Source organism: Protopterus annectens, chromosome 1.part2 (genome assembly GCF_019279795.1).
Source record: "Protopterus annectens isolate FY-2018-M chromosome 1.part2, PAN1.0, whole genome shotgun sequence".
Taxonomy (NCBI): Eukaryota; Metazoa; Chordata; order Ceratodontiformes; family Protopteridae; genus Protopterus; species Protopterus annectens.
In genome coordinates, this window is record NC_056727.1 from 726,807,640 (window position 1) to 726,832,021 (window position 24,382).

The following is a 24,382-nucleotide window of genomic DNA, read 5'->3' on the forward strand; positions in this document are numbered from 1 at the left end:
GAACAAACTGGAGAGGAAATGTAGAGTACCAGAGTATTCCAGTCTCTGCCTGACCTATCCTCATTGAAAAACCTGATATCAGAGACCTTAAATGTGTTCCTGGACCCAAAGTTAAGTAAACTGTTCCTACCTTGCAACAAGGTCCTATGCATGCATGACAGTCTAAACATCCATAAAAGGTCCAAGTTACGTATCTGACTCTGTTCTAATAGTGACCATGTCCAGGTTCTATATGAGAACAATGCAGTGGTACCTCATGAACCTGTGGTATCAGCACAGGCTTTTGGGCAAAATATTAGCACTGATACCATTTGTTGAGATAGAATTTAGGCGTTTGCCGTAGCAGATATTGAACGATCCAGGAACTCACTGTTAATCCCTGAGATTATACAAACTGATCATAGGTGCCGTCTGACTTGGCTTCATGTGTCATATTGCTCCTTTCAGCATGAAAGGAGAATGGAACTGATCTCTGCATTATAAAAACATAAATTTAATGGAGATGGTTGCTTTAATTCTACAAGCATTCAAAACAACCTACCTTGTAGGTACACTGAAGGCAGTGACAGAGAATGCAACACTGTCATGTGGCCCATAAACAAGCAGGACTTGCTCATTCATACCTGCTTTGCAGTGTAGCAGTGGTAGCCTGAGACACAGCCTTCCAGCTAAGCTTTCATCTGCTGGTTCCTTACATCTCTTCAAATGTAAATTCCGTGTCAGCCATACTGGACAGAACTTACAACCAGACACCATGAATAGAGGCCAGATGCAAAGAGCTTAAAATGGAGGTGGGGTATTTAACATATTTTTTCCTGTAACAAGAGTGTTATCAATTAAAAAAATGTATTACCATATTCCTATACAAGAGAACCTGGGAAGTGAATGCCTTCTCTTCCACTTGTACAGGAGATATTCTGCATGCCTTCATGTCCTGTCCCCTTGTATCCATGTTCCTGCATAAGGCAATGAAAGAAAAAGAAAAAAAATCTGAATCTGCTTGCCTCTCTGTGGCTAAATCAGCTAGCATTCTTCAAGCTAATTCAGATGAGCAGCGAAAGAGCAGTTCAAATTTATGGCGTTTGCACACTGCCCATGCAGAAGAATGGGTCAGCAGTACACTAAGATCCTTAGGAAGACTCTTGAGGGGAGATCAGTGCAGACTGTCCATCCGTGTGAAGCAGAGTTGCTCTGTAACCCAATTCAAGTGTAACACGGACAACTGGATAGTTAACCGGAAATTCACCGCTGGTTTAGCACCTGTGTCTGTAATGGACAAAGGCAGCCTGTAAATGTTCCATTTCCCAAGCCTCTGCTTACACTACCCAAGGATACCAAAACTTCTTAGAGAGTTGGGATGCATGGCTAGGCTTAAAAAGGCTCCTTGGGGTCATTAGCCTAGTACACATCTATGGACCTAAGAACCTAAGACTGGCCACTTGGATGCCCTCAGCCCACTGTCTTTTAGGGACTAGTTTTCTGAGGAAGTGGTCCACATCACAGAGCAGGTAAGGAAGCATTGTACCAGACATTTTATGTATCCATATCAGAAAGATTCTTCTTTTTGTGCAGGTTTAGGAGTATTGTGTCTATGGAGGTGACTAAGCCAAAAGTCTTGCATTTAACATCAGAGTTTCACAGTAGATTGTCTTATCTTTCAGTTAAAATTTATCTCTTGACCTTTCATGGCCTGCTTTCCATTGGACCCCACCTTTTCTGTCCACTCCATAGCACTTGCTGAATGTGCACAAGAAGCCTAGATACTATAGAGAAAGGACTACAGACTGTCTGACCAGTGTTTATGTCTTTCATACCAGACTAACAGGCCAGACCTTTATCCAAACACTGTCAAAATGTCTAGACCATTATGTTACCTTTTCCTGTGATAACAGTGGAACATTCTAGGAGACCAAGTCGGGTCTCACTGTACTTGAGCAGCAGCGACATGAATGACTTCTTTAGTCCAACTGTGAGACTCGTTGCCTTGTATTTTGTTTACACCTTTAATAAGCATTTCAGACTGGAAAATGTGGTCCAGCAATAGGGCAGGCTTCACCACTGCACTCTTGTAGAGCATGCTATAACCACCAACCCCAAGCTGTGTGGCTAACTATTTTATTACTCTTCCCGCGGTTTATGAATAATAATGCAACAGTGATCTTTAGGATGAGCACAGTACAGTACAGTCACCATAACAGTAACTGTGTGAGTGAAAGGATCACTGTTGAAGTATGCTTCCTTCCCACCTTTCCTTTGAGAATGGCCACCCTTTTTTTCCCTGTTGGTTGACCCTATAGGTGGGAGTGGGAGAGGAATATTTTCTCCTATCTTTTTTTCTGTTACTAGTTAGATTAGTGTTTACTTATTAGTTGTTTCTTGGAATCACTCTGGGTCCTTTGTGGACCTAAAGGATCCTTACCTTTTCCTTACTTAGGTCATTGAAGTGAACTCCTCAGGTCTTCCAGGGCTTTTCAGTGCCCTTGGAACCTCCTCTAGAAACTTAAAGGGACTTTTGAGGGTAAAACCTCTTCCTTCCTTGAGTCATTGAATTTAACTCTGCAGATCTTCCAGAGTTGTACAGAATTGAGGGCCAGAAAGCAACACGTGCTTGTATACAGAGCAGGTATTGTTTTCTTTTCTTTAAAAACAGAACTGAAAATAGCATGAGCTGCTTTCCCGTTTTAACTGTACAGTGTGCCAACATCCGGGGCAGTTGAAAAAGTTCAGCTCCATTCTGAGAATGCCAGAAAGCACTGGCACTCAGGCCAGAAAGATAGAGGTCCACCTGCAGCTAATTCCTATGGATAGTGAGTACATGATATTTTATCACTGTTCTTTCCTCTTAAACTAGTACTTTTATGGTCAGTGCACTCACATAATTATACTGTCTGAATTGCCTCTGAGTGCTGTGGTGAAGGCCTGTTGTGCACACATTTTGGCAGCTTTGGAAACCATGATATATTACCAGAGTATGGGTAATGTATTGTCAGATGCTTCCTCAGTAGCTTTATAACACATTGGCCAGTTTATACAACTTTCTGCCTGAATCTGGTAAAATCAACTGGTCCTTCAGTTAGTTATTGAAGACTGACCAGAAAGTATTCTAAGAAGTGAAAGAATCAGAAAAGGTGCAGTCGGAGCTACCAGCAAAAACAATACTAAATTCACCAACAGTTCATACAGCCTTTCACATTTGCCAGTCCCATCAAGGAAATTTTATTCATTCTCTTTCCTTATGTTTCTGTGATGCATTTAATGAGAGGCAAATTGTTTCTCCATAGGCTCTGACTTTGCTGAAGATGACTAGTAGTTCTCATGTTTGGTTCTCCCTTATGGTATTACTTTCTTGGAGACCATTTATTTATTTATTTTGTGGAAGCTTACAGATAAAATATTTCTAAATTTCATTTACCAAAAGGGCATGCTTTAGGTTAATTAAAATAAACAACCTTAACCTTGAATATTTATTTTTACTTGTCTTCAGGACATTATTAAAGTTGTATGTGTGAAAGTGGAGTGACATTACTGCCCCCTAAATATGATGAAATGAATGCACCACTGCCAATGATGTGACAGGTGGCAGGATGCCACCCACTGATATCAGGATGGTTGGCACTGATGGGGTTTGAATCCCACCAGTACCAAACAGGTAAAATAATAGCAAGAAACTACACACAAGTCTGTTTCAGTAACTAGTTTACAAAGTATAAACTGGCCCAGCGTCATAAAGAGTATGTGCATTGCTGTCATGGGTATAGACTTTCAACCTCCACACCCAGACTGGACTACACACAGGCCACTTAGAGCTGAGTCTTTGACCAAGCACTCCCACAGGCCCCCGTCTTACTGCTCTGTCTGTGAACTAATGTATTCCACTGCCCCTTTATCCACAATAAACGCCATTTACATGGTGTTATTTTCACACATGCCTCCTAGGAAAGGCTGGTAGACTTCACCAATTCTCCACAGCTTTCTTCCTGATATTGCAGGTGTGCCTCAACCCTGAAAAAGCCAAACACTTTCAGTTATCTGCCACTTTTAAATCAAGTCACATATGAAAACCACCAGTTAATATTTTTTTCACTGGGGTAGGTATAAAGCAGTCAAATGAGAGTTGTGTGCCACACAGCTTGTGTACTCAAAAGTGTAAATAATAATTAACCTCTTTCCATATAGAAGAAAGTGCATGGATATTCTTGTAAATAAATGCCAAGCCCAAGTGCTTAAAGGTAAATAAATTAACTTTAAGTATTAAAGAAAAGAGTGCAACTGCAGAGTAATATATACATGTTTTGGCACACAAAGACAAAGAAAATAATGTGCAGTAAAGTAGGTTCATAGGTTGGTACTAGGCTATCAGCCCTAGGGCCTATGCAAGCCTAGCCATAACAATTCCCTGGATATTTCTTCCCACAATATTTACTTCTCCAGGCCCCTGTCTAGCAGGGCGACTGACATGATCCCCGGGCTGAATTTCCCATCTCCCATCCAATCATCAAGGTTCCTTTTGAAGAGGGCCAAAGAGGCACTCTGCTTGATATGTATGGGCAGTCTATTCCAGAGTATGGGGAGTCTCTGGGTCAGGAACCGATCCCTCTAGCATGTTTTGTTCATTGTGATGACAAGGTTTTGATCCCTGTAGCGTGTGGCTCTGAGGGATTGGGATTTCTTTAAGTGGAGCATGTCCAACAGCTCAGGGTTTGACATGGCCTTGTATGTTAAGCGGAGATCGCCTCTGAGTAGACGATATGCCACAGAGTATAGCTGGAGTTTTTTTTTTAGACGGTCAGTATATGGCATCTGCTTTAGGCCTGTGATTCTTTTAGTGAGGTATTTCTGTGGCCTTTCAAGCTGTTGCAGATGTCTTGTGAGGTACATACCAAACGGGGCGTTATACTCTATAATGGGTCTGAGGGTTGAGTACAGTGGGACAATGACCTCCTTTTTTCTGGATGAAAAGCCCTTAGTGATGAGGTGTGCCACATAGAAGGATTTCCTGACTGTTGTGGCAATGTGGTTATCGAAAGTGAGACCACTGTCCACCTGTGTCCCTAAGTCTCTCAACAGACTTTCAATGTTTAGTGTCCTGGCACCTATGTGGTAATTCATGGGTACATGTTTTTTTCCAAAGGGGATAACTGTACATTTCTTGGCATTAAGCTTGAGCCCATGGCTCTGGCACCAGGCATCTGTTTCTGTAAGGCCCTTTTGTAGAATATTCACGTCATTTGGGGATTCAATAATGGCTCCCAGTTTGCAGTCATCTGTAAACTTTGTTAGCCAGAGTCCCTTAGTGTTGGCCTGTACTTCAGAGAAGTAGATGCGAAACAAGAGTGGTCCCAGGACTGAACCCTGAGGTACTCCACTTGTCTGGAGCTGGATTTGGAGTCGGCTACTTTTACTGTCTGGGTTCTGTCAGTAAGCTATTTAGCAACCCATCGAGTGACGTAGGGATTTATGCCCAGCTTAGTAAGTTTATCTATGATTCCAGAGTGGGGCATGGTGTCAAAGGCCTTGGCGAGGTCCAGATAGGCTGCGTGGACTGCCTTACCCTCGTCCACAGCTCTGGAGACTGATTCGAAGAAGTCAATCAGATTCAGGAGACAAGATCGACCCTTCACAAACCCAAACTGGGTGGGGTCTAGTGTTTGAAGGTTGCCAATGTCTTTGTTTATAAGTTCCATGATAATGCGTTCCATGCCCTTGCAAATCAGGCTTGTCAGACTGATGAGACGGTAGTTCCCGGGATCCAAGGTGGATCCTCCCTTGTGGAGCGGGATAACTGTAGCTGTGCGCCACTCAGTGGGCACGAAGCCTGAGGTGAAGCTATGATTAAACATGACACTTAGGTGAGGTGCCAGTTCATTTTGTAGTTCATGTAGTACACAGCCTGGGATGTCGTTTGGTCCCATGGATGCTGTATTCTTAGCTTTGGAGAGTGCGGTTTCTACCTGTGTGGCCGTGATTATCGGAATTTGGCAATCTTTTGGTATTGAGATGGGCCCTTTAGGGGGTGAGAGTGGGGTGAAGTTTGCACTAAATCGATCTGCCAGGATATTGGCAATATCCTTGGGATCAGTATATTTAATGCCATTCTGTTGTATCTCAGAGCAGATCTGAGCATTGCCATTTAGATTTTTGACATAACTATAGAATGCCTTGTGGTTGTCTTTGGAATCTTTGGCAATTTTATTTTCGTAACTAGCTTTTGAGGATTTTATGAGGGATCTCAGCTTCTTACTGAGGCTGGTGAGGGAGTTTTTTGCATCCTGGGATTTTCCTCTTTTTTGCAACAGTTTCTTCCTTCTGTTGTATAGTTTGTTTATAGCGGGGGACCACCAGATTGGCTTCCTTTTTTTGGGGAAGAGCATCTTGATTCTATTTGGGATGGCACGATTCATGCACAAGTGGATGTGCTCGTACAGTGCCTTAGTGAAGGATTCTGCAGTCGAACTTCCAGATCCCATCTGCGTGGGTGTTGTGAAGTTTGTCACTTCTGACTTCAGTAGCTTGAAGTTGGCTTTGGAGAAGTTTTTTAAGGAGGTTTCCTTACTGGGGGGTGGGATGTGGATGTCAAGGGTGATTTGCTTATGGTCAGACCTGACCAATGAGGGGGTGACCACTGGTGTGGAGCATCTATCTCCTATGTTGGTAATGACCAGGTCTAGGATATTGGAGCCCCTGGTGGGACAATGGATTAGTTGATCCAGGGCGTTGGAATTTATGAATTCCAAGAACCGTTGGGAAAAGGAGTTGGTACCTGAGTAGTTTTCCCAATTAATGGCAGGGTAGTTGAAATCACCCAGTATTAGGGTGTTTGGTTGTATCTTAATATTTTCCAGTATGTTTAGAAAGGTGTAGTGAGAATCTTGGGGCATGGATGGGGATCTGTAGCAAGCTACAATTTGGATTGCAGTCTTACCTAGTGTTAGTTGCACCTGGAGAATTTCAGATGCATTGTGTTGGGCAACTAGCCTGGAGGTGTGAATATCCTTGATGAATATGGACACTCCTTCACCTATAGTGTTTCAGTCCTGGTTTTGTGGCCGGAAAGTGTGATAAGAATTGTAGCCTGGTATTGCAGGGGTGCTCTCTGGAGCCTTGAACCAGGTCTCAGTTACTGCACAGATATCGATGTTCTCCATTTTTAGGAGTGCCTCGAGAGAGTGCATTTTGAGGTTTAGACTTCTAGCATTGAGTAGCATTACCTTCAGATTTTGCCTGCTTCTATTTGTTATGGTGGTGGTTTTATCCTTTGAACCTTGCCTAAAAAAGGCACTATAGGGGTGGCAAGAGCTTTAGCTAGTAACCTGAATCCCAGGGGTGACAGGTGCAGACCATCTCTGGCAAAGCATCGTGGTCTGTCGATCATGTCTTCCCAGGCAGACAAATACTGGATCCCCTTTGAATGACACCAGAAGCTTAGCCAATTGTTGAAGTCAATCATTTTGTCCTTATACTGTGGTGGTATTCTTGGCGAAGGCAGGATGCTACTCAGGGCTAGGGTCATACCTGCCTGGGTCACATGATCCAAGAGCTCTTCCATATCTCTTTTCATGTAGTCCAGGGAGGTACGTCTCAAGTCATTCACTCCAGCATGGACAATGACAGGGTCATATTTGTACTTGTTGTGGAGTGACTTGAGTTCATGCGTTATGTGGCGGATCCTGGCACCCGATAGGTAGCTGACTGTAATTTTCTCCTTGTTCAGTCTCGTGAGTGGGACATCAGTGTGCCTGACTATAGAGTCACCTATGACTAAAGTGTTGGGTACATTGTCTTGCCTTAGGGGCTGTTGTTGGGTGGCACACTGGTGTTGTGAGCTATGTGTCACTTTGGTTGTGACTGGTGTTTGTTTGCGTTTCAGCTTCGGAGGTCCTTGTTGCTTGGGCAGGTTAATGTTAAGGGCCTCCACATATGTGGGTTTAGTGTTGCTATGTGTGGGTGTTGATGGTGTGGGTTTTGAAGGGCTATGAGTTGCTTGAGGTGTGATGCAGGTGTTAACCTTCTCATCTTGACTGTCTAGCACAATCTTGGCCGGAGAGACCTTTGCTTCCAGTTTGGCTATGTACGTGCATAAGTAGGACGCATACAGAAAAAAGTAAGCTTCAGATAGCTAAGTTTCCTGGCTAGAGTTCATTGCTGACAGTGCAGTTGTGTAAATCCTACCATAACAGTAGATGTCCTTCTCTTCAATGTTGTAGTATTCAATACAGAAGGGATGTCCCTCCCTGGGCAGCCTGACACTCAGCCAGTATAAAAAAGCCTAAAAGGGATCTTGTATGCACCATACATTACATTTGTGCTCCCTGCACAGAACGTAGGGCATAAAAGGTACTCACAGACACAACTACCTCGAACTGAATAGCCCCAGATGGTAACAGTTGCCATTGGACAAGGGAGTCTATGCTCATCCAGAAGAAAAAAAATGCAGAATAAACAAGAGGGGGTTGGAGGGAGGGAGTGAATACTGCATCAGTGAAGAGAATGATATCTACTGTCATGGTAAGATTTTACACAACTGTACTATGTTCTTCTGTATCACTGTTGTAGTATTCAATACATAAGGGAGAGTAAAAAAGCTTAAAAAACAGAATGGGAGCTGAAAGGCTGAGAAGAGCCCTCAACAAACCCACATAAAGTGGTTTCAGCAAAACCTGCTCTAGACCTAGAAACCATATCCACCTTATGAAGCTTATTAAAGATATTCATTGAAGACGAAGTAGCAGCTTCAAGGATGGAATTGATGTCCAACCCTTTGAAGAAGGCACCAGAAGAGGCACCAGCCCTAGTGGAATGAGCTCTGACAGAAGTAGATGGAAATTTGCCATGAAAAGAACAACAAAAGGAAATGGCCTTAGATATCAACTTCCTCTGCCCTTGAGAAATATCTCCAATGTTCATGAATTTAAGAAAACACTAAAACTGCATCATAATAGTACCTGGTCTTGTCTCTGTAACCATTCAGCTTGAACTCCTCCCCTACTCTAGCTCTGCTTCCTTCCTACTGCCCCTGTGTTATCTTCTCTATCGATCTCCTTACTCCCTACTTATAGTTATATGATATTATTATTATTACTGCTGCTGATGATATTATTACTGCGGATATTATTAAATGTATATATATATTTGTCTTTTATTGTATCTCATTGTATTCTTACTGTTGTTTTTTGCGGAGATTTTCACCCCGGGCCTCCACTGAAAAAGGGTTATGCCCAGTTGGACCATCCCAGTTAACAAATGTCAAATAAGTAAATAAATAAATAAATATCCAGGAAGAGATAGTTTGCTTAGAAACAGTCAAACCCAAAGACCGGGGATGAAATGAAACAAAAAGCTGATAAGACTTGCAAATGGTCCTAGTTTTATCCAAGTCGTACGTGAGCTGCCTGTGCAAATCCAAGGTATGTAGCACCCTCTCACCAGCAGACTGAGGACAAGGGAAAAATGAAGGGAGATTTACTGACTGAGTCCAGGACAATTTGTTTACTACCTTGGGCATAAAAGAAGGATTGGTACAAAGGGGCACCTATGAAAAAACAAAAAAGGAGGAATGGCCATAATGGCCTGGAGCTCAGAAACCCTCTGAGCAGAAGTAAGAGCTGACAACAAAACAGTCTTCCAGGTACAATGTTGCAAAGAAGCAGAATCTACAGGCTCAAAAGGAGCCTGAGTCAATTTTTTCCAAAAAAAGTTAAAATAAATAAATAACCCCAACAGGGCACTTATCTGGTGCAACTAAATAGTCAGTACAGCAACAGAGCGTTCAAACCAACTGGCAAAAGCATTTCTAGGTAGTCGCATCCGTACATCCCTTTTATACCTTATATTCTGTTCTGGAAGCATAAATGTGACCTACAGCGCAGACAAGATCCCTTTTAGGTTTTTTATACAGGCTGAGCATTGGACTGACCAGGGCAGGACATCCCTTCTGTATCAAATACTGCAACAGTGATGCAGAAGGACATATATTCGTACTCTATAGATGGTTCCACACAAGACAGGATCTGTAGCTCTCTAATAACCTCTCTTCCTACACAGTTATATAAAATGTCTTTTTCCCAACACCCAGTGTCTTAATGTCATCATCCTGTTGTTAGAAAAACGTAGTAATTAAACCAGTATTTTTTTTTCTTCACTACAGCAGTTAGCCAATACACATTCAAGCCTGCTTTCTTCCCTTTGAATCCACCTTGGTATCTTAATTATATGCAGCTGTTCCCTTTAGCCTGCCATTAACCTGGTTTCACAGTTCTTATTCTTTTCAACAGGCATTTTCCTTGGCTTTACAGTTGTCACAGACATACAGTTGGCATAACGGTTAAGCTCTTCACCTCCCATGCACAAGGTACAAGGTTCGATCCTGAACTCTGACTAATGTCTGTTTGGAGTTTGCATGTTCTCTCTCTGTCTCTGTGGAGTCCCTCCCACATCCGAAAAAATATGCTGAGGGTTTCCATCTCAAACTCACCAAAGTAGGAAGCTGTGTGCAGCAACACAGACACTTCATGGTGTCCTATGGGGGAAGAGTTGTATAAACCATCCAAATGCTTTGAGCATCTGCTGTGGTGCATAGTATCTGTCACTTGTCACTTTCTAACATAGATGACAAGCAGGCGAGGTATTTCATTTAGATGCTTTAATACATAGAAACACATCAGGATGGATAGCAGCATCATAAAATACAAACGAACTTGCTAACAGACAGACCTTGTATATATACATGCTTACATCTCAACAGCTTACTACAAAATGGCAGTCAGGCTCGCACGTGCTCAGTATTTGTACACTTGTACAAGCCTTTGGATAGCTTCTTAAAATATATACACATACTTTGAACTACATCTTCCCTCTTAAAAAGATTGCCCTTTGCAAAAACAATATTAGAGTTAGTCATGCTTTACTGTAGACATTAGAATCGAAGCACAATGTTCATGTCCAAATTGCCATGTATCTGTTACATGATGTGGAGATATGACCAAGTCTCGTAATGTAACAATCTGGACGAATTTAGCAACAGGGACAGTCTTCGGTGAACAACTCATGTCAGGAACTTCTGGATTCATCACAGAAACGGGAATATTCCCTGGAACTTCATCTGGAATTGGAACACTGGACAACTCACTCTGAGATAGTCTTTCCCACAGGCTATTTGCTATGGTATAGGCCCAGACACCAGTATTAAATGTTTCTGATTCTGCCTAAAGTCTGCTCCTTGTGGTTCCACAATGTATGATCTCGGTTCTGGGCAAATACTCTTCACTACTCCAATCCAAACATAACCTCTGGATGTTTGCATCCTTGCACTTCTTCTCGTAATTGATTGAGCAGTTTGTTGGTTTTATCGTAGTAGGACTTTTGGGTTAGGTGCTTCCTCAACAGATTGACTTTCACTGACCTGTTTTTCTTAACACATGGAACTGACAATTGACTACTGATTGGTAATGTGGTTCTGGTTTGTCTCAACAGAAGTCTCTGGGCAGGGGGAACCAAGATGTTCATCATGAGAAACATTTCTGAGATTCAAGAGATTCAGGAAAACATTACTATTATTTCGTTTTGACTTCTCTGCTACCTGTTTTGCACTTCGAACTGTACGTTCTGCCAAACCATTTGACTGCAGGTACTCAGGGCTATGTTTTACATGAGTAAAGTCCCATTCTTCAGCAAATCGTTTGACCTGTTGGCTTGTAAACTGCGTGCCATTGTCAGAAATAAGTTTGTGCGGACTACCATGTACTGCAAAATGATGCTTCATCTTAGTAATGACAACACTACATGCTAAATTAGGAAGTAGGTCAATCTTAAACCAATTTGAGTAAGAGTCTGTTAACACCAAATGATATTGACCATTCCACATGAAAATGTCGGTGGCTACTGTCGACCAAGGTAGTTCAGGAATCTTGTTTCGCTGAAGTGGTTCCTTCTGTTGATGTCGCTTTGTACTATTACACATGGAAAAAGATGAAAGTGCTCTCTCTCAATGTCTAGTTACATAGAAGGCTAAAGTAATCATCCTTTCACCCTTCTTTTGGTGGAGCGGTTCCTGTGTGGCCACATTGCAAGATAGCAATGTACTCTTGTTGCAAGGACTTTGGAACAATTACTTTCGGACCTTTCATAATGGTACCATTCTCAGACAAAATTTTATTTGTGTATGGAAAATAAGGTTGCACTTCTTGAGGTAAACGAGATAGCTTTGACACCATCCTTGACTGATAAAGTGGTTGAGCCTTTGTAAAATTGGATCTGTGGCTGTGTGATCTTTCGGCTCATCAAAATGTGTGGAAGAAAAATTTCTCACTTCCATGACTTCAGATTCAAGGTTCTCATTTTTGTGCTGTTCTATGGTGTTTCTGGGCGATCTGGATAATGTATCAGCAAGATAAAGAAGTGTGCCTTTCTTGTAGACAAAATTTTAATTTTACTTTTGCAATCTCAGCATCATACGTTGCAGTCTGCCTATAGCTGAATGCATAGGCTTTCTCAAGATAGTGACTAGAGTTTGGTGGTCTTTTTCAATATGGATAGGTCTACCATAAACATAATCATGGAACTTCAAACATGCAAACGCAAATGCTAAAGGCTCTTTCTCAATCTGGGCATACTGCATTTCAGTTTGGGCAAGAGTTGTTGATGCATAGGCAACAGGTTGATCCTCTTGTGGAATGACTCCACCAAGACCAAATTCCGAAACATCACAGGAAAGAGTAACTGGCTTGTGAACATCATAGTATCTGAGAGTTGATGGACTAGCAATTCTCTGTTTCAGGACATCAAATGCTCTTTTGTGTTGCTCTAACCAAGACCATGCTACATCTTTATGTGTCAGCTTTCTAAACTGTGCTGAAAGTTGGCTCAAGTCTGGAATGAACTTGCCTAGATCGTTAGCCATGGCAAGAAAACATTGCAAGGCTTGAACATTATCTGGAGCTGGCATCTCGATAATGGCTGTTTGCTTTGAAGGGTCTGGTAGTAGGCCTGTACTATTAAATAAATGACCAACATAAGTAACTTCTTGTAGCCTGAGTTTGCATTTCTGTGGATTAAGCTCGAGATTCACCTGACGTACTCTTTCCAGAACTTTCCTGAGGTTTCTGTCATGTTTAGCTTCACTATTACCTCCTACTAGTATGTTGTCTACTGTAATAGCACAAGGATACCCAGAAAAAAGTTGCTTCACTACACATTGGATAACTTCACTTGCAGAATTTATCCCAAATAGCATTCTCAAAAATCTGCACGTACCAAACAGAGTACTGAACATAGTGAGCAGTGAGGATTTTTGTTAAGCTGAATTTGCCAAAATGAACTCTCTGCATCTAAGACAGAAAAAAGTGGCATTTGGCATCAAGGCTGTGACTTAAGCATTGGATGATGAGGTCTTTTTAGTGCTTTGTTCAAATCTCATGGATCAATACATATTCTGATGTCATCCGAGCTTTTCTTATGTGCCTACCACCATGGAAGATACCCACTCAGTTGGAGTTGCAACTGGACAAATCACACCTTGTCGCACCATTTTATGTACCTCAGCTTTAACTGTCCTGCATGGCTATTGGAACTTTTCAAGCTGGCCTGATAACTGAACTGACATCTGGATATAACATCATGGAGTATACAACTGAAAACTTCCCTAATTTGTCTTCAGAAAGATCAGCATAGGTAGAAAAATATACTGGGTGAAATTAAAGTAGTGGTCTTTCAAGCTAATTTGGTGGACTTCCTTATTAAATGAAAGTAGTCCCATTTTCAAACTGTGTCTGAGCCCTAATAATGACTGGACGTGCCTCTTGACCACATAAAATAAGTCATAGCTTCTTCCAGCAGAGTAACATGAAAGCACTACTGAGTCTTCAGTCTGAATTTCTTCACCTGCATAAGCAACGAGCTTCATATACCTTGCCAAATCGAGCCTTTCACCATGACACACACTAGCAAATGTTTTTGCCGACATAGCATTGCACTTAGAACCTGTATCAGCTTTCAGCTCTATGGGTTTTCCATTTATCCAAACAGTTCTTCAGTCTTTGCTCTTAAATCTACTTCATTGACTGTTTCATGAAGCACTGCCACAACATCAACTTAAAGAGTAGGGTTGCAGCTCTGTAATTGATCAACTCATTTCTTAAAATGTTCCCTCTTAATAAAAGGATGTGGGCCTTTTGATTTACAAAACCTTTTGAAATGATTCCATTTAATGCATTTGTGGCATTGCTGACCAAAAGCTAACTATTTTTTCCCTTTTAGATTCATGACTTGCACCACAATTATGACAGCTGGCAATGAACCTGGGTTGGGGCTCATGCTTTGTGTTTGCTGACTCACTCTTATGCTTCACCGAGACTTTGCAAACTCTGGAATTTGCTGCAAAGTTTTGGGGTTTACCAGTGAGTGCTACAGGGGCTACAGTTGCCATGGGCCTGTTTCTTTTAACCATGAGTTTTATCACTGCTTTCTAGAGCTATTCTCATTTATAAGCATATTTGTGTGCTTTTCTGTGATCACGTGTCTAATAACTCTCAATGGCCTTATTCAAGTTAAATCACTGTCACAAAAATCTTTCTCACAGCATCAACTTTTATACCACACACAAGTCTGTCCTTTATCAACTCGTCCCTTAAATCAGCAAATCTGCATGTTTTAGCCTTGTTTCTCAAGTCAGTTATATGTGCTGCAAAAGTTTCACCAGGCTTTTTGATCCCTTGTGTAATATAAGTGCCTTTCCAAACTAACATTTGTCTGGGTTTTACACATCTCCTTAAATTTACGTTTTAAGCACTCAGGATCCTCCCTTGACTCAGCTGTTATATCACCCAGCTAAATTAAGCAGAGTAAATGCCTTTGTGCAGTCATCTTTATCAGAAAATGCAGCCTGTATGAAAATGTTATACTCTTGCTCAAACACTCTCCAGTTCTCAGCAATACTACTGTCAAACACAATTGCACTGGGTTTTCGAAATCTGTCTGCCATGCCCACAGAGTATGCATAAACACAGTGAAAATATGGCCCTTGTAATTATGCACAAACTGTTCTGTGACCTGGTAATAACATTCAAATGCACAGTAAACTCTTCAAAATATTGTACTTTGTGCAGCGTTCTCTGTAATGTATTTTGCGAAATAACTTTACTGTAATACTGTACAAATGTGAACACTTTATACACTTCTGATAACTTGGATGTCTCTGACTAATATGAAAAGTATGTGCTTAGCAAAAATGCAGTTTCTTCTTCTTTTATTCTTTTTATGCAATTTGGACTTTATTTCAAACATTTTCCATAGTAATTCAAATATTTTTATCAATATCAGGCATATGCGTTTATGCAAATATCATTTAGAGCATTCTGTATGCTTTGTTTCATATTTTGCAAATAAGAAATCATGCTGAGCAAGTTTTAACATCTGAAATTCGTTTCTGTCCTGTTTTGAAAAGTATACGTACAGTAGGGATGATTCACTGCTGCATATTCCTCCAGTTTCTGAGTGCTTCTTGATCTCAAACTGAAGAATTTGGATTCCATTCTGGTCTCAAGTCCTTTTAGACATCCCACTTCTGACACCATTTCGCTCATCCCTCTCTAACATAGATGACAAGCAGGTGGGGTATTTTGTTTAGATTAACCAAAATAAAAATGTAGAGCACACCACAACGATGATGTAGGAAACACTGCTTTATTCCACCAAAAACGACTAAGCACTTTCACCTGCACATCCCAGGCTTCATCAGAGTCATTGACTAAAAGATCACTTCCTTTTAAGTATTAAAAACTTTATGACATCACACAAGCCAATTGGACCATAACATGGGAGCTCACAACAACATGGACTGCAGCTGCTTAGAGCACAGTGGTAAAGCTAGCCGCTCATCAGTGATCTGGTCGTGTTGACTAATGTTGCCAAAATGGGCATGGGTATTTGCCAGTGATAAGTGGTTTGAGGACCTGGCCTGTTCCAAATTACACCAGGGACCCATGCTAATGGTGGGAGAGGTGTATGCCCCCTATTGGTCAGTGTGTGCCCACCATAAAGCCAAGCAGCCCTGTGGCAATAATCTTCTGGCTGGCCGGTGTGTAATTGCCTAGCTTGGGTTGTCTGGGATACTCTGTTGGGCAAAAGATGAATGTAAAACCAATCAACCTGCCAAACATGAACTAAGAATTGCCACACTCACTATAGGTTCACTGACAGGACAAGGCTTAGAAGTGGATGACATGATGGTAAGGAGGAGGCTGGACATCTTGTGTGTCCAGGAGACAAGGTAGAAGAGCAGTGTAGCAAAGCCACTTGGCTTGGGATCCACAGTCTACAGCTCAGGAGGAGGGCAGGCTAGAAATGGTGTGGGAATTGTGGTGAGAGAGAGGCTTCAAAAGACAGGGAGGAATGTCATCAGAGTCCAGTGTAAAGATAGAGCAGTATTCATAATCTCAGCCTATGCTCCACAGCAGGCTTGTGGTAGTCAGGGAAAAGAGTACATTCAGACAGCAGTTACAGGACCTACTAGATGAAACAGGACAACATGAGCTGGTGTTGATAATGAGTGACCTAAATGTACATAACTGGACAGGCAAAAAAGGATCTAGGGACTGCCTGAGTCCATATTGGTGGGAATTGATATGTTGGGTGAGATAGGGGAGAAATGGCTCATGAGGGTACTCATAGCAATTTGGAGAAAAAGGCATATCCCAGATGACTGGAGAATAAGCATACTAGTTACATTGTTCAAGAGCAAAGGGGGCAATACCGAGATATTAGATTCCTATCACACTGCATGAAATTCCTGGAGAGGGTGATTTGATAAATGAATATGCCAAGTAGTAGAAAGAAAAATGGGAGTTAAGCAGTTCGGATTAAGATCAGGATGTAGAACAACTGACCCAATGTTTGCAGTGAGACAGATACTTGAGAAGAAGCTAGAAATGAGGAAAGAGTCCAACTGGGCATTCCTAGACTTGGAAAAAGCATATGACAAGGTACCAAAAAAGCTGATTTGGGCAGTCCTGCAATGATTCAAAGTCCCAGAAACATTGGTAGAATTAGTGCAAGCTGTGTACAAGAACCTAATGACTCAAGTATGAACAGTATTTGGACTTACAGAGGTGTTCCCAGTGGGACAGAGTGTGCATCAGGGTTTAGCTCTGATCCCACCGCTGTTCATACTGGTGATAAACTATATTAGCAAACAGGTCAGAGGGGACAGGTCAACAAAGTTGCTGTATGCAGATGATGTGGCATTGCAGGCAGACTCTGAGCTAGAACTTCAGCAAAGGATATGGGAATGGAATGCAAAACTGAATGGGATGAAACTGAGTACAGATAAGATGGGTGTAATGGCAGCAAATGAGGGAAGTCAGAAGAAGCAGACAATTGAGATAGAAGGAATAACAGTGGAACAGGTTAATAGCCTCAAATATCCTGGGGGAGGGGGGCGATTGAGAAAAAGGCAGTCTGAATGAGGAAGCCAAGTTGGAATTAGAGGGGCTACAGCCAACTAGCACAGAGTGTCAGGGATAGAATATAACAGAAGAATGCCAAAAAACTGAAAAGTAAGGTGCACAAAACATTGGTACAACCAGTACTGCTGTATGGTACAGAAACCTGGATAGTAAAGGCAGAGCAGTTGAGGAAGTTGTAGGTGATGGAGATGAAATGCTTGAGACAGGTGGTAGAATACACACCATGGAACAGATGAAGAAATGAGGCCATAACAGCAGAAGCCAATTAGTGGTTTGGGCACATGTGTAGGAAAGCAGAAAACAAATCTGGTGACGAAGATTTGGAACAGACAGGAAGAAAGCAAGAGGAAACCAGGGTGTCCTGCAAAGAGGCGGATGGATTATGTGTGAGAAGATCTGCGATATTCAGGAATAAGTGTTGAAGAAGTTAGGAGAATGTCACTGAATAGAGAGGGATGACAAGTCACACAACACCTTGACCCCATGTAGGAAATGGGGGGAGATTTGTGATGATGCTTAGCATTGGCTTTACAGCATGGATAGCCTTAAACTCACAGCCTACAGTCTCGAAGAGAATTGGTAGGCTATATGGCATGCCTGTAGGCAGGACACATCTCTCTAGAAATCGTAAAGCAGGAGTAGTATTTAATTTTGTTTTTATCTTGCATTCTGATCATTTATTCCATTGGACAGGACAGGTTGGCTGAAACAAGTTTACTTTTCAGTTACTTTAGTTGTTAATGCACTGAATTACATCACACATGATTTGATATCAGAGTATCTTTTTTATTATATGAATGATACTATGCAAGCCTTTTCGAAAGTCTGATGTTATGAAAGAAGTTAAGAAAATAATTTGCTGTTGTAACTGGGATTAGAAGTCAATTGACTGGTATGAATTACATGCTGCTGGTGCTACGAAGTCCCTGCACCAGATCTAGCTTAATGGAGACATCTTTTGTTGTGCATATAGTTGTAGCCTGAAGAAGTAGATGACATTTTTGTTTGTAATTCTTCTTTAAGATACGCAAACATAATTGGGGTAAAGTGTTAAGAAACTGCATCCATGAATAAGGAAATGCTTCATCGTTTAGTGTCAGTACTCTGGGAAATTTTCCGTCAGCAGTGACCCCCATCCGATGTCGTTACTCACATCTTCCATTGATAGTGACCATTCTGCTAAGGGCACCAGCACTGGCAACATGGAAGATCAAATTAAAGTAGGGCTGCATAGCTGGTAGAAAATATTTCCATCAGACTGTGTTTATATCCTTTGAATGACTCTCATCAGCCGTCACACCACCCCAACCCATGCCACTTCATTGTTTGCAGAAAGCTTAAACCAGTGTAACTTCAGACAAGTTGGTATGAAATGTACAGATAAGCACAATTCGCCTACTTTCTCTCTGTTATTGTTGTAATGAAAAGTATGCTGCAGGATGTTCCTGAGAAAGGGTATTTTTACTTGTATGAATTTCAACAAAAATAGTGTGTAGTTATACAAGCTGATGTTAAACAAAATTGCAAATATAAAAAGGGCTAAGGCACTTTTTTTTTTTTTTTTTTTTTTTTATATATATCAGGTCCATCAACAGCACTTTCAACAATGCAGCTCTTCTCCAAACAGAGCCCTTCAAGAGAAGAAGTGACAAAGCTCCTGCAGCAGTTCAGAGCAACTGGTGCTATTGTACAAGCCCTACGGCGTGAAGTGACAGAGCTCCGTACTAAGCTACAAGAACAGCAGAAGCATCTTCAGGATCAAGATCAGAAACTGTTAGAACAGACACAAATTATAGGAGAACAGAATATGCGGCTTGCTGAACTGGAACGAAGGCTGCGTGAAGTGGTGGACAGTGCTGTAGAAAGTCCTTCCTCTGCTGCTAGCTCAGCTCAAGAGACTCCAGGGAAACGTAGGAAGTTGACAGATATTACAGACTGTCCTCAACCACCTAAACGCATACGATCAAAAAAGTAACTTGACTGTATCCGCTTAGACTGATACCTTAATTCATTAAATGAGACTAGCATTTTTTAAGGATGTATGTCAAATTTTACTAATGTTTTCCGATGAGACCTCAGTATAAAACCATTATACTCAAAACTTCTTACTGGAATGATGGACTGCTGTCCAGAATCAGACACTTCATTTACCCAGTCATGTTTGTCACATCTCAGTTTTGTTGAATGTTTGCCAGTATATTTTTTAAATGTAAAGCGGCAGCAGCTAAACATAAACAAGTGTGGAATAAGTGATAAGGGTTTCCTTCCTCTGTATAGGATTCCTCAGGACAAACTTGGCAGATGATTAAGGCTCAATAAGAAATTTAGCATTAAACCACATTTAAAACATATGACGTATAGGAAATGAATGGATGTCCTATTTTTTTCTAGTGCACACATTTATTTAAATCATTTAGTATGTCATTTATCCTATGTGCAGTATAATGATGTAGTTGGCAGTGCGCCCCACCCCCAAGAAGGCTTATAGAGAAGAGAGAAAGCATAACATTAGGTTTTTTTTGTACTTGTTGTATGCATAGTTACCGTTTTATTATTATTGTTGTTGTTATTATTATTTTAAATTGGTTCTGTTGCTTGCACTGAGCTGTGAAGCAGCTTTTTTTTTCATTTTTAAACCTTAAGTACATAACATGTGGCAGTGAAATTTTTATTGTATTATGTAGGGTGACTACAGTATGATTGTAATGTCAACAAGATATTATGAATATTTGCATTGCAAAACTAAGTTGTCCAAAAACTGTAAGGTACAGTAAATCAGAACTTCACTGTTACAAATGCAGGGTAGTTAGAGAGGGTAATTTAATCACTTAATGTTTTAAGCTCATTACTACCAGAGCAAATCATTTCATACCCCCTAGCAGTTAAGTTTCATACTGGATTCCAGAGTGATCTGAATAAAAAGGACAGTTAATGTATACAGCCTATATTTATTAATGTATATAAGTATACAAAATGTGCTGTTGTATATTTATGGAGCAGTAAATGAAATTGTATTTATTGGACCATATATACTTTTAACACATTACAGAATGTTTCATATGGTTGATACAATATATTTTTTGGTATAGAAAGATTTAGCAGATTATACCATAATGATATTGAAGTTGCATGCATAGGTGTACAGCGGGTCATTGTCAGGATTCATCAAGACCCACTTTGTGACACCACCATTGTAGTCTGTTGCTTAAATTCAAAATAACATAAAAGCAGCAGTCCCTTAACTTGTTCATGTTTTTTTCCACAATATGACTGGAATGTTTCATTTGTTTTTGTATTTTTAGTATTTTGCTTACCCATCAAAAAAAGCAAATCTGTTAAAAATGTTTCTGTGCTAAGTGTTTACAATGTTATTTTCGGATGTATTAGTGGCATTTTAGTAAGAAAAAGCGCAAAACTATTTGCAGGTACCTGTTTATGATCCATATGCATATATGCCTTGCAAAACACTTTTAAATACTCCATCAATAGCAATAACCAAGTGATGTGACGGAACATTTGATAGAGTAGAAAATGTCCATTTTAAAGAAAAAAATTATGTCCCTCATTGTACTACTGTTACAGTATCCCAATACTGATGGGTTTTTATTGCCAAGGTAAACTGATGTCTGACAAGTGTACCAAAGCCCAAAACCTACTATACACTTGTACTTCCAGTGAATAACCTAAACCAATGAGTGTAGAGGTACGGATGTAGGAGCTTAAGATTCTGTGGCTATCTTTCTTCCAGTCCGAACACAGGATCATCACTCTCTTTGGTCTGTTCACTGTGTTGTTGGCTGCTACCATTGCCTACACTTATTCAGATAAGTGCCTCATTAGGGAACCTCCTTTTTCTTGTGTTTTTCTTAAAATAAGATTTGTTAATCTCAGCTGAGAGAGGGAAGTGTGAGTGTGGTAGGCAGGCACCTTATAAGGACCTCCACTCCCAGTGTTTATTTTGTCTAAGGAAATTACAGAGACTGTCAGAACTGCCTATTGTTTGTTACAAAAAACATCCATACTCTACTTTCTTCTTTAAATACATACTTAAAGACCCAGTGTCGGAAGTGCCTCATGCAATCCAAAATGTTGGAACTGTCAGCCATGGCCATCTTGCTTCCACCTAAAAAGTAGTTCAAGAAAACTAAGCCTGAACCTTCTGCTTTCCAGTCTAATTAAGAAGCACCAGTTGAGATGCTGCAGGCATCTGCGGTCTGTCCAACTCTTTCTCGGACATCCATTACTACATATCCCCAGAAGATCGGTATGTAGAGTGATTCTCGCATGTCTGACAAGACTGATCTTTCTAATGTAGTTGAGAAGGGGAACCAAAGGTGATTATTTCAGAGGGACCTGAGCATATTCCTAAATCCTTGTTAGTGAAGAGGTGACTGACACTTTGATCAAGGTTCTCCAGGGTTCCTACCCACCATACTTTGTTAGGTCTGATGTCACCTCTAAGAATAAAAGACAAAAAAAAAGTTTCTCCTACTCAGACATCTCAAGAAAGGTATGGGTTGATTTCTCACAGGACCTATACGTGGTCATCTTGTCTTTTAAACCTATTTAATTCCTTTCTGCTCCTTCACTTCCTCACTCCCCTTGTAAGAAATCAAATGATTCCTCCTCAAAGGAGGCTGAATCTGATCCAGGGTGACTTGCATACAGAAAAGTTACTATAATTTCTCAGAGGTGGGGACTCCTGTGCCTTCTCTTGTCCCTCGAGTCTTGGAACCCTTCCTGGATGCATTTGCATCCACTTATAATTCTCCAGATTTCCACTCCCTAACTCCCAGTAAGCCTAATAGGCTTTTTTAGGTACCTAACCTAGTTTCTGTACAAAAACCTTGAAGTTGGTCCTTTTGTTTTTATGGTTTCCACTGATGAATCTACTAAGCTTCTACCAGCAGCTAATGTTGTACCTTCTGGCAGAGGTAGTAGGGCTATGGACAGGTATGGTCAGATTTATCCCTCTGTCACTCTAGTCTTTAGGGCCTTACATTACCAAACTCAAATGACAAAATGCCTCTTGTCCACTTTTGGGGAGTTAAATAGGGCCATGACTAGCCTTGAGCCCCCATGACTGATCTTGAGCCCTCTGACATTAAGCAACAAGTGATTTATATGCTTGGACACGTTACACAGGTTGCAAGGCACTCCACTAAATGTACCTATGATGCTGCAGAGGTTTCTTCCAGAGCTGCTGCTACTGGATCTTTTATTAGATGATTTGCTTGGCTTCCCCCTACAGTCCTTCCCCAAGGATGTTAAGGCTAAGCTCTTGTCCCCCCATTCACAGGGAACTCTTATTTGGATCCCCTGCAGCAGAACATTTCAGGACTTTGTTAGAGAAAACTAAAATGATGCAGGACTTCAAATGGATTTTTCTCATGTCAGTACTTGGGTATCAAAGAACTAAGCCTGCTAAGCCCACTTCCTTTGTCTGCAGAGATCAAAAGCCCTATCAGAAGGGCAGGAAACAGCACAGGATAAAAATTCATGACAACTCTTACAGAGATTCCGTATCTGGAAACCTCCCTTTCCAGACAAGTCACCATCTGCCTATTTGCTGCCGCCTCCCTTCCTTCTCAGTCCAGGAATTAAATTGTCAAAAAGACCAACTTAGTCCCTTCCAGCTCAGGAATTCATCACTACAGATGAGTGGCTATTATCCACCATTCAACTCAGTTTGATAAGGTCTTGAAGGGAATTATTATTGAGAGGAACTTCCCTTGCCCTCTCTAATCAAGTTCACATTTTTCCACCCCCCTGTAGGGCCTCCTCAATAAAGGCACCATAAAACCAGTGCCCCACCAACACCTAGGAAAAAGCTTTTATTAAAGACCTTTTCTGGACCCAGAAAATGTGGTGCTTTGAGATCATTCTGGACTTGTTCCACGTCAACATTTTTTCTGGAGGAACCATCTTTTCAAGATGCTTTCCCTGCAAAATCTACTTCCTTCTTATCTTATGCCAAGCCTTTCTAGTTTCCCTAGACTTGAAGGATGCATATATCCCCATTCATCCCACCTGCAGAAAATTCCTCAGGTTCTCTCCTTTTTCATCACAGTTTCAGTCCTCTGCTTTACTGTTCAGTTTATCTACTGCTCCCTAGCCATTACCTTTTACAGAACCCAGGGAATACAAATTTTCCAATATCTGGATGACCTTTGTATCCAGGCAATGTCCTTCCATGTCACTGTTGTAGTATTCTTTACAGTAGGGATTTCCAGGCAAGGGCAGCCTGACATCTGGTCAGCATACCAACTCTGTTTGGTTGTAAGGGATGTGCTGTATGTCACAAGTATGCTCCCTGTGTGCAGCATAGGGCATAAAGGTGATGTCCAGATGTACCATCTTCAGAACTTTTTTGCCACTAGTCCAAATGCCATCTTCGATTGTCGATCTGAGCACTTGTTCATCTGCTGGTTTCTACCACATTCAGGTAAGTGCCCCTTTGCAGTTTTTGATTTTATTATCTTATGTTTGCCTTGTTTCTGGTTGTTGGGTTTCATGTCATCCAGAAATGGGAAATGCCAGTGCAGGAAACAGATTCCCCATAAAGATCATCACAAGCAGTGTTTGTTCTATTTAGGCCCTTCCTGTACAACATGTCTTGTGAGATTTGTCGGTTCTTTGTCCCTAAGACTTTGTGGAGTTGGCTTTCTTCTTTCGGGATTTACCTTGAGAACCAACGACTTAAATTGTTGGCTAAGGATACCTTGGAAGGATTTCCTGTTCTGAGGGCCAGCAATCTGCAATGAAAAAAGCCAAGAAGGTCCAGTGTGATTCGTTGGCTGTACCTTCTCCACCAGACGTCTCTCTTGATGCTGGTGAAAGCCTGAAGCATCATCCAGTTTCTGTCTCTGATTCCTCTGCCATGACCGCTTTGGAGGCTGGAATGGATCCAACAACACACACATCCA

At 41.2% G+C, this 24,382-nt stretch overlaps 1 protein-coding gene across 2 annotated transcripts in view; it reads left to right on the forward strand.

The window, feature by feature from the left end:
- The window catches only part of FBXO28 (F-box protein 28), a 428,974-nt gene extending 408,582 nt beyond the window's left edge, over nt 1-20,392 (forward strand). For both annotated transcript variants that reach the window (XM_044058740.1, XM_044058730.1), the window contains exon 5: nt 19,040-20,392. In XM_044058740.1, the coding sequence (XP_043914675.1) occupies nt 19,040-19,431 (392 nt within the window). In that variant the 3' untranslated portion in view covers nt 19,432-20,392. The remainder of the gene's footprint in view (nt 1-19,039) is intronic.
- The last annotated feature ends 3,990 nt before the right edge of the window (nt 20,393-24,382 follow it).